At 41.8% G+C, this 14,954-nt stretch overlaps 1 protein-coding gene across 1 annotated transcript; it reads right to left on the bottom strand.

Annotated features, from left to right (window-relative positions):
* Positions 1-5,171: 5,171 nt before the first annotated feature.
* Positions 5,172-8,472, bottom strand: LOC115865495 (methyl-CpG-binding domain protein 3-like 2B). Its single transcript, XM_030880381.1, has 2 exons — positions 8,428-8,472; positions 5,172-5,756 (listed from the first exon to the last, which is right to left on the bottom strand). The coding sequence occupies exons 1-2, from the start codon at positions 8,470-8,472 to the stop codon at positions 5,172-5,174; spliced, it is 630 nt and encodes a 209-aa protein (XP_030736241.1).
* Positions 8,473-14,954: the final 6,482 nt, after the last annotated feature.

The raw sequence follows: 14,954 nt of genomic DNA, 5'->3' as shown, positions 1-14,954 counted from the left end.
GTAGCCCTCAATAAATGATGTGTCTTCTGACTGACTGCCTTACCTTTCAACAAAGAACCCTCCTGCTTTTATAGAAATGGTCAGTAAAATTGTAAGGAGAGCCTCAGGGGATACATAAAGCACACACACTTATAGGCAGAAACACTTAAAAGAGTTATGTTGGTAAGTAGGAGCAGTCAAAGGGAATTAAGAGGTACAAACTTCTAGGTGTAAAATAAATAAGTGACAAAAATGTAAGGTTCAGCAGAGTGAATATAGTCAATATTTTATGATAACTTTATATGGAGTATAATCTATAAAAATATCAAATTACCATGCTGTACACCTGAAAGTAACATAATACTGTAAGTCAACTATACTTCAATTGAAAAAAAAAGAAGGAAGTGAAAATTCAACAGGTAGATCTCCCCTCTGTGGCCACTTTAATAGCTCCCTAATCAAAGTGTAGTCTGTGGACCAGAAGAATCAGCCTCACCTTGTTAGAAAAGTAGGACATCAGGTGCCACCCCAGATCTGCTGAACCAGAGCCTGCATTTTTTTTTTACTTTTTATTTTGTTTTATTTATGTACTTTTTGGCTGCGTTGGGTCTTCGTTGCTGTGCATGGTCTTTCTCTTGTTGCGGTGAACGGGGGCTACTTTTCGTTGTGGTGCACAGGCTTCTCTTTGCGGTGGCTTCTCTTGTTGTGGAGCATGGGCTCTGGGCATGCGGGCTTCAGTAGTTGCAGCACATGGACTCAGTAGTTGCAGCACGTGGGCTCTAGGGCACGTGGGCTTCAGTAGTTGTGGTGTGTGGGCTCAGTAGTTGTGGCTCGCGGGCTTTAGAGCACAGAGAGCCTGCATTTTAATGAGATCCCCAGGGGATTTGTGTTGTACTCATGAATGTTCTAGAATATTCTAGAATATTCTTCTGTTTTCCATGCTGATAGTTCAGCTTGTCTTTAAAGCCAGAAAGGAAACATTTATTTTGGGACTTTACACCTGCCATTCCCTCTTCCTATGACATTTTTCCTCAAAATCTGATTCATTGTTATCCTCTCTTTGAGTCTCAGCTTAGTCATCACTTCCACTAGGAAATATTCTTTGAATCTCTCTTTTTTAAAAAAGTGAAGTATAGTTGATTTACTATATTATATTATTCTTTGAATCTCTTGAAGTAGGATTAGATATCATCTCTGTGTGTCTCCTAAGGCTTTGTTGAGCTGAAACAAATAGACTGTCAGATGTTTCTCCAGCAAAAATGGGTTTATTTGGTATCAGTGGAGAATTGCAATTCAGGGTCTGCAATATGCAACGTGTGGTGAGCCACATGCAAGTTCCTGTACAGCAAGGGAAAGAGAACTCTTTTAAAGAGAGGAAAAGGAAGTTAAGAGGGCTATAGTAAACAAAGAGTCCAAGGCTTTTATTGGCTGAGTCCTTGCCAGGAAAGAAGAGAAGTCTTTCTTTTTCTTGGGCTCTGCTATCAACACAGGACTTGAGAACTCCCTTTTTTAACCTCCCAAATCTATTTACTTTAGCACTCTGTTTATTAATTCTTTTTGTACAACTTCATGCTTTCTAGCCCTGTACTATAATTTCCCTTTTTTTGGGGGGGTGTCTCCAACAAACTCTGAACTCCATCTGTACAGAGAATTGTATTTAGTAGGTTCTCCATAAATACATTGAATGAATGAGGGAATGAATGAATTCTCTCCTTTTTAAGCTGAGACCCAGAGAGCTTAAGTACCTTTCTCAGCATTACACAGCTGTAGGTGGCTGAGCTGGGCTTTGAGCTCTTGATAACAGAGCTCCTCTTCCAGACCCCTGGCCCCTTGCCTTCTCTTCCTTTGACCTCAGGAATTCTTGGGGACACAGAGAAGAGACTAAATATTTACTTTGAATCAACTTACCACTTAGGATTCAGTTGGCTCAGTAATAATCATGTGTTGGACAATTTGATAGCAACATTAAACTTGGTTGTCAGAGGCTTGGTTTTTGTCATTTGTGGCAGCCACAACTTGGGAGGGGGTTGACACATGTTTACAAACAAGGGTTCATTTATGATAGGTGGGTCTTCAATGCTTGGCTTATCCAGAGTGTTCAGTACAGCGGTGACAGTTCTAAGGGATATTGAAATGAGATTGCACAGCTCTTACATTTAGCCAATATAGGTAGATTGATTGCATCAGTGGCCTCAAGACGTGTCTCCATGTCTCCACACCCCTTCCCCTGCAACTTTGTAACTCCTTCCCACTCTGACTCAGACTTGGCTTTGAGACTCGCTTTGGCCAAAGGAATATTAGCAAGTGTGACTCAGAGGTTTCAAAAGTGAGTGTGCCATTCTTTTTTCCCTTTACATGGTTAATCTTGCTTGATTTTGCATACCTGCCTCTGCCATGAGAATATGCCCAGGATAAACTGCTGGACATATGTGAGAAACATATGGAAGACAGTTTAGTAATCCTATTATACCAGCTGAGGTTTTCCATAATCAGCCACCTAGCCAACTTGTAGCTGACTGTGGTCATATGAGTGAGCCCAGCCAAGATCAGCACACTGCCCCAGCCAACCCACAGACTCAGCAGCAACAATCAAGCCTCATTTTTTTCAGACACTTAGTTTCATGAGTGGTTTGCTATGAAACATTACTTGTGGCAATTGCCCCATCTGACACAGTAGCCAATGGGTTGTCAACATTTTGTATTTGATTGCAACAACTTGAAATAGACAAAGAGAAAGGTTGGATCTCCATTTCCTCTTAGTTATTAGGACCTATAAATCTATAATGGTTGAATTAAAGTTCTTTCTGAAGAAGATCTGTGCAAGGCTTTATCTGTTTCTGCAACAGTGTTACATGTTGGTCTAAAATACAGTCACCTTCAGGAATCCTATATTTCTAAAGTAAGTGGGTAAAGTTGTGATCTCCACAATAGGATTTTTTCTTACTATAAACATCAAGCTTGGTGTATTTATTCACCCCCATGTCTCATATGCCTCCACTAGAGAGAGAAAAGAGACTTAGGATAAAACCTGCATAGTTTTTAAATCCCATAAAGTGCAATAACATTGTCCTCTTACAATCCAAATAATTTATGGCGTCCTCCCACTGCAAAATACAAATCCATCCAGTCAAGTAATATTTATTGACCACTGACAATGTGCCTTCCCATCCCAGATCATTAAAGTAGTTGAAAAAAATTGAAAAGTTGAAATGTAAGGATATTAGGATGTAAAATATTATTTTAAATTTAAATATTTTATTTATAACAACCAGAATTTATGAAAATTTTACTTTCTTTGTTTTACTAGAAGCAAACTCATCAATAATATTTTCAAAATCAAGTTCTAGGGAAAAAAATGAACCTTTAAAAAGTACATTTAAAAAGAGTATGTAAAAATGTTTGCAAATGAAGCAACTGACAAAGGATTAATCTCCAAAATTTACAAGCAGCTCATGCAGCTTAATATCAAAAAACCAAACAATCCAATCCAAAAATGGGCAGAAGACCTAAATAGACATTTTTCCAAAGAATATATACAGGTTGCCAACAAACACATGAAAGAATGCTCAACATCATTAATCATTAGAGAAATGCAAATCAAAACTGCAATGAGATATCATCTCACGCTGGTCAGAATGGCCATAATCAAAAACTCTACAAACAATAAATGCTGGAGAGGGTGTGGAGAAAAGGGAACCCTTTGCACTGTTGGTGGGAATGTAAATTGATACAGCCACTATGGAGAACAGTATGGAGGTTCCTTAAAAAACTAAAAATAGAACTACCATACGACCCAGCAATCCCACTACTGGCCATATACCCTGAGAAAACCATAATTCAAAAATCGTCATGGGGCTTCCCTGGTGGTGCAGTGGTTGAGAGTCCGCCTGCCAATGCAGGGGACACGGGTTCGTGCCCCGGTCCGGGAGGATCCCACATGCCGCGGAGCGGCTGGGCCCGTGAGCCATGGCCGCTGAGCCTGCGCATCCGGAGCCTGTGCTCCGAAACGGGAGAGGCCACAACAGTGAGAGGCCCGCATACCGGAAAAAAAAAAAAAAGGCGTCATGTACCAAAATGTTCATTGCAGCTCAATTTACAATAGCCAGGACATGGAAGCAACCTAAGTGTCCATCGACAGATGCATGGATAAAGAAGATGTGGCACATATATACAATGGAATATTACTCAGCCATAAAAAGAAACGAAATTAAGTTATTTGTAGTGAGGTGGATGGACCTAGAGACTGTCATACAGAGTGAAGTAAGTCAGAAAGAGAAAGACAAATACCGTATGCTAACACATATATATAGAATCTAAAACAAACAAACAAACAAAAAAGTTGTTCATGAAGAACCTAGGGGCAAGACGTGAATAAAGACACAGACCTACTAGAGAATGGACTTGAGGATATGGGGAAGGGGAAGGGGAAGCTGGGACAAAGTGAGAGAGTGGCATGGACATATATACACTACCAAACGTAAAATAGATAGCCAGTGGGAAGCAGCCGCATAGCACAGGGAGATCAGCTCGGTGCTTTGTGTCCACCTAGAGGGGTGGGATAGGGAGGGTAGGAGGGAGATGCAAGAGGAAGGGGATATGGGGATATATGTATGTGTATGGCTGATTCACTTTATTGTACAGCAGAAACTAACACACCATTGTAAAGCAATTATACTCCAATAAAGATGTTAAAAAAAAAAGTCATGTCTGATTTAGCATTTGACACAATGACAAAAAAAAGATGTTAAATGAGAAGTAAAAAGCAAGCTTAATAAAATTTTATAGCATTAATATTAAAAAATAATCTCTAGAGTAGGTATCATTTCTTGCCTAAGTGTAAGCAATGTAAGAAAATATTATAACCAAAAACATTAAATAATCCCCCCAGACTACATTACCTCTGTAGAATTCAATAGAGAAATCCTGACAGAGATTGAAGTGTACAAAGATAAGGAAAAATCATTTTTCTTGTCACATGAAACCCAATCTCTCACTCACAAAAACGTTTACTCTTGTCGTTTTTGTCTGCCAAGAGTTTAATAGAGTACAATGTTCATCTAACAAAACATCTCAGTCCAGAAACATGGTTGACACTTAAAGAGGCAAGTAGAACGGAGGGCTGTCCTGCAGTGAACCACTTCCCAGGGGCCGCAGCACTCGGCTTCTTCAGGACAGTCTCGTCCATTTTTCACCTAGTTCTCAGGGCTCCTGGCTCTCTCTGTCTCCCTGGCAAGCCTGTCTGCCCTCAAGGCCATACCCAGTCTCTCCCTTGCTCTTTTCACTTTCCGAGCCTGTCGGCGAATATCTGCATATGTTACTCGTTGCCTGTAGAGGGTCTGTGGGAGGAAGAGACCCAATCCTGGGATCATCTCTGCCCCGTCTGAACACTGAGTAGTGATGGCTTCAGGGCTGGTGTGCAGAGACCCGGCACCAGCACGGCCCGGGGATTCACCAGCACCACGCAGGGCAATTACTCCGAAAATAATTGCGCTGTCCAACGTGCTGAAAGGTTCTCCTTCAGGGCTGTAGACCTGGAGCCCCTGCAGTCTCCTGAATGCACAGGCTTGCTGGGGCTTCTCCAAGGTCCCCTCGCATCGACGGCGCCTGACTGCATTGTCAGGATGAGAAGTTATCTTCGTGACTTGCCTCTTGAAAATGCAGCTGGTCAGCCTCATAGGAAGTGCAGTTCCTTCACGATGTCTCTGCTTGGCCTTGGCTAAATGGTCTTGTCTTTTCTTCTCCAACGTCTCAGGCATCATATTTCTTTTGAGTTTCCCCTGTGAAAACAAAACGAAATGTACCATTTGAATAAAGTGGGGGATGAAACCACTGCCGGTCATGGAGAATGTCCTCAGCTCGTTTGGATAACCGCTCTCCTGTCTCCCTAGAGAAATGAATCTCAATTTACTCTGCATCACAGTCTTTCAGAGGGTTGTTAGAACTCAGATTTCCGGATCTCAATGCAAGTCAGTCTGGGGTGGGGACAAGAAATTGCGTTTCTAGGTGATTCCAACTGACGCTGATGCTGCTAGTACCGGCACCACACATTGAGAACTGAAGCCTGGGACATCAAACAGATAGGAGTCAGGGACAGAAATCTCCAGGTCATTGCCCAGACCAATTCCAGACTTTCCCCTCCACCATCCTCCTTTGAGGATGTTTTCCTCTTACCACCCCTGTCACTGTCAACTCCGCACATGCTGGTACCCCCTAATCCAACACTATCTGGACAAAGAGATCACAGGGTTCTTTGAATACCAAGACATTAAACTTTTTTATATCTCTTTTTTACTTTGCTTTAAGACTTGCAATCACCTAGTTTTCATAGTTCTTTAGTGCTTCATCTTCAGTGAGATCATGTACCTCTCAACACTCCAATACTTTTCTTTCAAATCCAAGTCCCATCTTCACTCAAATATCCTCCTGCTCATAACATAACTTAGAAAGGCCACATTCTCATCATAAAGTTCCTTTTTTCCACTGTAAATAACTTTTTTTTTTTTTTGCGGTACGCGGGCCTCTCACTGTTGTGGCCTCTCCCGTTGCGGAGCACAGGCTCCGGACGTGCAGGCTCAGCGGCCATGGCTCACGGGCCCAGCCGCTCCGCGGCATGTGGGATCTTCCCGGACCGGGGCACGAACCCGTGTCCCCTGCATCGGCAGGCGGACTCTCCTCCACTGCGCCACCAGGGAAGCCCTGTAAATAACAATGTTTACTCCCTGACTCCCATCCTCCCCTCCTCCTACTCCTCTCTCTACTATCTCAATACAACAATTGATGCTTCTTAGAAGTCGGTCCTGCTCTCACATCTGTTCTACATCCAAACCTTCTTCTAGGCAATCCCATCTGTTCCCCTGCCTTCAAATACCATTAATGAACTAGGAATGCTCACAGATTCACCGATCTGGCTTCAACTCTAAGACCCAAATATCCATCTGCCTACCCACCAGATCAGTGATAATATCCATGACCCAACTCACTGTGACCAGGTCCCAAGTTGAACCAGCCAATTCCCCAAATAGTTCATCCTTATCTCAATGTCTCCACAAACTCACTTGTTGGAAGTAATATCGCACTTGCCCCTGAATGGCATTCTGGACGCCCTACCACCCCACATTCTCATACCAATTAGCCATCCATTTGCCCTCCTGAATCCACCTGAAGATTCCCAACTTTTGAATAATTCTTGAGCACCTTTCATTTGACCTACAAAACGCCACAGAATTACCTTTCCTGTTCCCATATCAAAATTAATCTTACATTTTCTCTGTGTAAATTTTTTTAATTTTATGTGGCATATTATGTACTTATTTGAGATTGCTTTTCTCACTAAGTTGGGTACTCAATGAAGAGAGGATAATAAGAATTTTAATGTTTCCACTGATACAGTCATTTAGTGCTTTGGCTTTCCAAGGTGCTCAGATATCTTTTTTTAAGACAAGTTATGCAAACTCCAAAAACTACTTTCCAAATGTTTCTAATAAATGCACACAGCTACAATGATAAAATGAGTTAGTCTGTTTTGGGGTGGACTGCAATCAAAGATTTCAATCCTTTCTCTCTGTGATCCATTCTAAGTCTCCTCACAATAATCTGTTTAAACTGTGAACCTAATCAGTGCACCTTTCCTTTTAAATCTCACACTTCTGTCTTCGAAGATATTTTTTTAAAGGGAAAACATAAAACTCACTTTATTCCTGTTGTCCTGACATTATAATTAATACTACCCCTTTCATTACTCAAAATGTAATGAAATGTTTGATAGAAAAATGTTTGATAGAAAAATGATCTGCCTATTTATAGAGCAGCTGTTATATGCCAAGTTGTGTACTAAAACACACTACTCGGAATTTAACTTAACAAAGTCATTGCCCTAGATTATTTTAATCTTGGTGAGAGAAAAGGGTTATAGACTAAGGAATGTCTAGTAATAGCGTTAGGTATAATTAGGTGCTATGATCTATAGCAAGGCCAACACAAAGACAGAGAGGGAAGGAGCGGAATAGGGAGGAATAGAAGTGAGAAGGGAGAGTAGGAAAAAGAAATTAACTACAATGATGGATGACAAAGAAACTGGAGAGCCCTGTTTGAAGCAGAGAACAGAATTTTTTTAAAAAGAAGAAAAAAAGACCAAACACACTGTGGGCAAATAATTGTCCATAGAGGAGAACGATTTAAACACTCTAGGGCCAAATACTACTTCCACTACCTAATGATTTTGGTTAAAACACACACACACACACCACATTTCATGTATTATCCAAAAAAACTTCATATACAAAAATATACACAATCTTGACTATTTCTTAAGAAACATTAACACCTGGGAAATAACTTTCAATGAGATACCTTCTTGTTTTTGGAGCTAAATTCTGCTAAATTAGATTTTACAGAAGAAAACAGCATCCTAATGTACACTCTTGCCATCGGTATGGATTCCACACTCACCAGAAGAGGCTGGCTTGGAAAACTGGTCCATTCAGGTTCCCCCATCTTCCGAGAGCTGTCCTTGGACCCACCCTTGAGATGCAGACAGCCTGTGTCTTGCTGGAAAGTGCAGTGAATTCTGCCTCTGATTCCCCCTTTTATAGGGTAAGAGGGTGGACAACCCAATCAGGAGACAACCCAATCGAGAGGACACACTCTATCTCAGATCAGAGGCATTGGAGAGATTCCCAAATCTCTCCACACAAACACAAGAATTTGGGGCTATTGACAATATTAGACACTATTGAATAATATGAAATACTATATGAAAAAATTTAATACATTTGTGAATGAGGGTGCTGTTTGTACTTTCTATCAAAAATTTAATGTTTCCTTTTTCACTCAGTATGGATACCTTCTACAAAAAAAGTTATGGACGTTCCTATATGCTAAAATTTCCACACAACTTATGTTTTCATAGAAAAAACTACAGATTGTATAAATGTTTATCAATAAAAGAATGCCCAAAATATTTACTCACAAGTCTATGAAGTCTATATCACAGAATCATTGAAAAGAACCCAATATTTTGTACATTTACATTTCACCTAATTACTGGTAAATTTGAGACTATTTCAACCATCTTACTCCTTCCCTACCCTCTGACATAAACACTCTCTTTACTGTCTTTATTTCACTATAATTTAATTCTTTTATTTTTACATTTTCTCTCTATAAACTTGCTAGTTGCAGTCATATACAGAACTTGTGAAGTTACTTTAGTGATAAAATTCTGACTCCTTTAACTAATATAGACTAATCCAGTTAATTGCTCTTACCACATCTCCCAAATGCTAATACCTTAGAACACTTTTAATTCCATTTCAGCTTTCCTGACTTTTCTGTTACTGTTGTCATGCATCTTAATTCTACATGTATTTTAATCTCCATGAGAGAGTTCCAGAATTGCTTTATGAAACAAACTTCACTTATATTTATTTCTAAATTATTCTTTCCTTTTCTTTTCATTTCCTCCTGCATTCCTGGCTTTTGATCTGAGATATTTTCCTTTGGACTTCATAACTCATTCTAGTATTTTGTCCAATTCAAGACTACTAACAATGAAATGCTTTACTTTAAGTTTTCAAAGAATCTTAATTTGGGGCAATATCGATGCTGGGTATAGAATTCTGATTTGATATGACTTTTGACCACTTTAAAAATGGTGCTCTGGGCTTCCCTGGTGGCGCAGTGGTTGAGAGTCCGCCTGCCGATGCAGGGGACGCGGGTTCGTGCCCCGTTCCGGGAAGATCCCACATGCCGCGGAGCGGCTGGGCCCGTGAGCCATGACCGCTGAGCCTGCGCATCCGGAGCCTGTGCTCCGCTACGGGAGAGGCCACAACAGTGAGAGGCCCGCGTACCGCAAAAAAAAAAAAAAAAAAAAAAAAATGGTGCTCTGTTGATCTAGATCTTATTTATGTTTAGACATCCCCAATTAGCGTTTTCTTGCTTATTTGGCCTTTGCATTTTCTAAAATCTTTGATATTCACTCTGATTTTTAGACCATAGTGTAGCTTATTATTGTTTCCCATGTATTTTCTTTGCTTAAAGAATGTTGAGTTAATTACATGTGTGGGTTGACGTCTTTCATCCGTTTGGAACATGCTTGTGTATATTTTCATTGTGATATCAATTCCTCATCAAATTCCCTCTGCTTCCCCTTTTAATCACATCCCACTTCTCTTTTAACTCTGTCCTGAGTTTTTCAATATTGTTCACACTGTGCTTTTGTTGGGATATTTACTCTTGAACTGTCTTGCAGTTTTAATCCAGTCTTTTGCTGGAATCAACACCTTCATAATCACTTAAATGCTTAATTTCACTCTAACAAAAACAAAATATATAGCTTTTTTTTTTTTTTTTTATTGCGGTACCCAGGCCTCTCACTGTTGTGGCCTCTCCCGTTGCGGAGCACAGGCTCCGGACGCGCAGGCTCAGCGGTCATGGCTCACGGGCCCAGCCACTCCGCGGTATGTGGGATCTTCCCGGACCGAGGCACGAACCCGTGTCCCCTGCATTGGCAAGCGGACTCTCAACCACTGCGCCACCAGGGAAGCCCTATAGCTTTATTTTTAAAGAAAAGAGAGAGCAGTTTCACAATGAGGGGGGAGATTATTCCTTTTGATACAATTAAACGCAAATAGATAAAAAAAAATTGTAACTTCCATCACGTTAAGCTATATTTGGAGTCAAAGTTCACCAAAATTCACTAGGAAGACAGAAGAGATGGAAACTATGAGTGGGAAAAAGTTTTGAGTTACATACATCTGGAGAGTCACATTCTTTTTTTTTTGGCCGCACTGTACGGCATGTGGTATCTTAGTTCCCCAGCCAGGGACTGATCCCATGTCCCCTTCAGTGGAAGGGCAGAGTCTTAAGTACTGGACCGCCAGGAAAGTCTCTGGGTTACCCTCATCTGGTAAAGTACATCAAGACATTATATAAAGATAGTAATTCTGTCATGAAACAATGCTAAAACTGGTCTAGAAAAATGAGTCAAACTCTAGAATAGACATCCATAAAAGAGGATTAAAAAATACTTTGTGGGCTTCCCTGGTGGCGCAGTGGTTGAGAGTCTGCCTGCCGATGCAGGGGACACGGGTTCGTGCCCCAGTCCGGGAAGATTCCACATGCCGCGGAGCGGCTGGGCCCGTGAGCCATGGCTGCTGGGCCTGCGCGTCCAGAGCCTGTGCGCCGCAGCGGGAGAGGCCACAACAGTGAGAGGCCCGCGTACCGCAAAAAAAAAAAAAAAAAAAAAATACTTTGTGTGAATCTTTCTTACTACTGGAAATCTTATAAAATCTAGATACAGATCAAATTTAACTTTTGAACTAGATGGACTGTAATGTTAAAATACTATTTCAAGGCTCAGAAACAAGAAAAGGATATAACATATCTTGCACTTCATTCTGATGGGGCTACAGTTTGAAATGATAATATTAAATTTCTTTGGTTAAATAAAAGGGTTAAAAAACAGTTTCCTCTATTCGTGTTTACTTTCCTCAATGTGTGTTCCACCAAATTTAAAATTATGTCGGCCACGTTGTTCTAATTCTATTGCTGTTGGCTGGATAAAACCTTGCGGTTCATCACAGAAGTTATTTCTATATAGTGTGTTATAAATTCTGTGCACTCTATATAACTCTTTCCTCTCAGTAAGGTTAACTTCAACAGGGGCAGTGAGTCTCTTTAGTTTATTTCTGGATCACAGATTTTACCCCAGAGTTTGCACATGATGTGTGTGCTCTATAAAAGGGGAGATCAAATAATTGTCCCTCTCAACTGGGATATATTGGGGAATGAAAAGGGCAGTGTTAATAATTATGATAGGAAAACAGGGTAAATATCTGCTGAAGACATAAATGAAAGATTAAAAGTACCCTGCTATGTTTAAAATGGATAACCAAAAAGGACTTACTGTATAGCACAGGGAACTCTGCTCAAATATTAGGTAACAACCTAAATGGGAAAAGAATTTGAAAAAGAATAGAAACATGTATATGTATAACGGAATCACTTTGCTGAAAGTGACTGAAACTAACACATCATTGAAACTAACTAACACATCATTGTTAATCAACTATACTGAAACTAACTAACCTGAAACTAACACATCATTGTTAATCAACTATACTCCAAGGTATAGCTAAAAGTTTTAAAAAAAGATATTTAAGACTTTTTAAAAGTAAGGTAACTGATCAGGTTTGCATTTTAGATTGATGATGGTGTCTAGAATCTCATGATTGGATTACGGAGGGAAAGTTTGGAATCTTAAGGTATAATTGCTCATTTATCGCAGTGTATCACTTAAAAGATGATACCTTGGAGACCCTCAAGATGGCGGAGGAGTAAGACGCGGAGATCACCTTCCTCCCCACAGATGCATCAGAAATACATCTACATGTGGAACAACTCCTATAGAACACCCACTGAACGCTGGCAGGAGACCTCAGACCTCCCAAAAGGCAAGAAACTCCCCACGTACCTGGGTAGGGCAAAAGAAAAAAGAAAAAACAGAGACAAAAGGATAGGGACAGGACCTGCACCACTGGGAGGGAGCTGTGAAGGAGGAAAGGTTTTCACACACTAGGAAGCCCCTTGGCGGGCGGAGGCGGGGGAGCTTCGAAGCCGCGGAGGAGAGCACAGCAACAGGGGTGCGGAAGGCAAAGCGGAGAGATTCCCGCACAGAGGATCGGTGCCGACCGGCACTCACCAGGCCGAGAGGCTTGTCTGCTCCCCCGCCGGGGCGGGCGGGGCTGGGAGCTGAGGCTCGGGCTTCCATCGGAGCGCAGGGAGAGGACTGGGGTTGGCGGCATGAACACAGCCTGAAGGGGGTTAGTGCGCCACGGCTAGCCGGGAGGGAGTCCGGGGGAAAGTCTGGACCTGCCAAAGAGGCAAGAGACCATTGTTTCGAGGTGCGCAAGGAGAGGGGATTCAGAGCACCGCCTAAATGAGCTCCAGAGATGGGCGCGAGCCGCGGCTAACAGCGCGGACCCCAGAGACCGGCATGAGACGCTAAGGCTGCTGCTGCCGCCACCAAGAAGCTTGTGTGCGAGCACAGGTCACTCTCCACACCTCCCTTCCGGAGAGCCTGTGCAGCCCGCCACTGCCAGGGTCCTGGGATCCAGGGACAACTTCCCCGGGAGAACGCACGGCGCGCCTCAGGCTGCAACGTCACGCCGGCCTCTGCCGCCGCAGGCTCGCCCCGCACTCCGTGCCCCTCCCTCCCCCCGGCCCGAGTGAGCCAGAGCCCCCAAATCAGCCGCTACTTTAACCCCGTCCTGTCTGAGCAAAGAACAGATGCCCTCAGGCGACCTACACGCACAGGCGGGGCCAAATCCAAAGCTGAACCCCAGGAACTGTGCGAACAAAGAAGAGAAAGGGAGATCTCTCCCAGCAGCCTCAGGAGCAGTGGATTAAATCTCCACAGTCAACTTGATGTACCTGCATCTGTGGAATACCTGAATAGACAACGAATCATCCCAAATTGACGCAGTGGACTTTGGGAACAAGGATATATATATTTTTTTCCTTTTGCTCGTTCTGTGAGTGTGTATGTGTATGCTTCTGTGTGTAATTTTGTCTGTATAGCTTTGCTTTTACCATTTGTCTTAGGGTTCTGTCTGTCCTTTGTTTTTTTTTAGTATAGTTTTTATTGCTTCTTATCATTGGTGGATTTGTTTTTTGTTTTGGTTGCTCTCTTATTTTTAATTACTTCTTAATTTTTAATAACTATTTTTTATTTTAATAAGTTTATTTTATTTCTTTTTTTCTCTTTCTTTCTTTCTTTTTTTTCTCCATTTTCTTCTGAGCTGTGTGGCTGACAGGATCTTGGTCCTCTGACCAGGTGTCAGGCCTGTGCCTCTGAGGTGGGAGAGCCAAGTTCAGGACATTGGTCCACCAGAGACCTCCTGGCCCCACGAAATATCAAATGGTGAAAGCTTTCCCAAGCTCTCCATCTCAACGCTAGGACCCAGCTCCACTCAACGACCAGCAAGCTCCAGTGCTGGACACCCCATGCCAAACAACTAACAAGACAGGAACACAACCCCCACCCATTAGCAGAGAGGCTGCTTAAAATCATAAGGTCACAGACACCCCAACACACACCACCAGATGCAGTCCTGCCCACCAGAAAGACAAGATCCGGCCTCATCCACCAGAACACAGGCACTAGTCCCCTCCACCAGGAAGCCTACACAAGCCACTGAACCAACCTTAGCCACTGGGGTCAGACACCAAAAACACTGGGAACTACAAACCTGCAGCCTGCAAAAAGGAGACCCCAAACACAGTAAGTTAAGCAAAATGAGAAGACAGAAAAACACACAGCAGATGAAGGAGCAAGGTAAAAACGCACCAGACCTAACAAATGAAGAGGAAATAGGTAGCCTACCTGAAAGAGAATTCCGAGTAATGACAGTAAAGATGATCCAAAATCTTGGAAATAGAATGGAGAAAATACAAGGGACGTTTTAACAAGGACTTAGAAGAACAGTAAACAAACAATGATGAACACACAATAAATGAAATTAAAAATTCTCTAGAAGGAATCAATAGCAGAATAACTGAGGCAGAAGAATGGAAAAGTGACCTGGAAGATAAAATAGTGGAAATAACTACTGCAGAGCAGAATAAAGAAAAAAGAATGAAAAGAATTGAGGACAATCTCAGAGACCTCTGGGACAACATTAAACACACCAACATTTGAATTATAGGGGTCCCAGACGATGAAGAGAAAAAGTAAGGGACTCAGAAAATATTTGAAAAGATTATAGTTAAAAACTTCCCTAATATGGGAAAGGAAATAGGTAATAAGTCCAGGAAGCACAGAGAGTCCCATGCAGGATAAATGCAAGGAAAAACATGTCAAGACACATATTAATCAAACTATCAAAAATTAAATAAAAAGAAAAAATATTAAAAGCAGCAAGGGAAGAACAACAAATAACATATAGGGGAATCCCCATATGGTTAACAGGTGACCT

The sequence above is a fragment of the Globicephala melas genome, chromosome 3 (genome assembly GCF_963455315.2).
Source record: "Globicephala melas chromosome 3, mGloMel1.2, whole genome shotgun sequence".
In the NCBI taxonomy this organism is placed as follows: domain Eukaryota; kingdom Metazoa; phylum Chordata; class Mammalia; order Artiodactyla; family Delphinidae; genus Globicephala; species Globicephala melas.
Note: the sequence above shows the minus strand (reverse complement) of the source record. Positions and strands in the feature narration are given on the sequence as shown.

Excerpts from the sequence above, each read along its gene's own strand:
- LOC115865495 (XM_030880381.1), bottom strand. The coding sequence starts at position 8,472 with ATGGGGGAACCTGAATGGACCAGTTTTCCAAGCCAGCCTCTTCTG. Across the intron at positions 5,757-8,427 it reads TTCCAAGCCAGCCTCTTCTG|GGGAAACTCAAAAGAAATAT; the intron begins GTGAGTGTGGAA and ends TTGTTTTCACAG.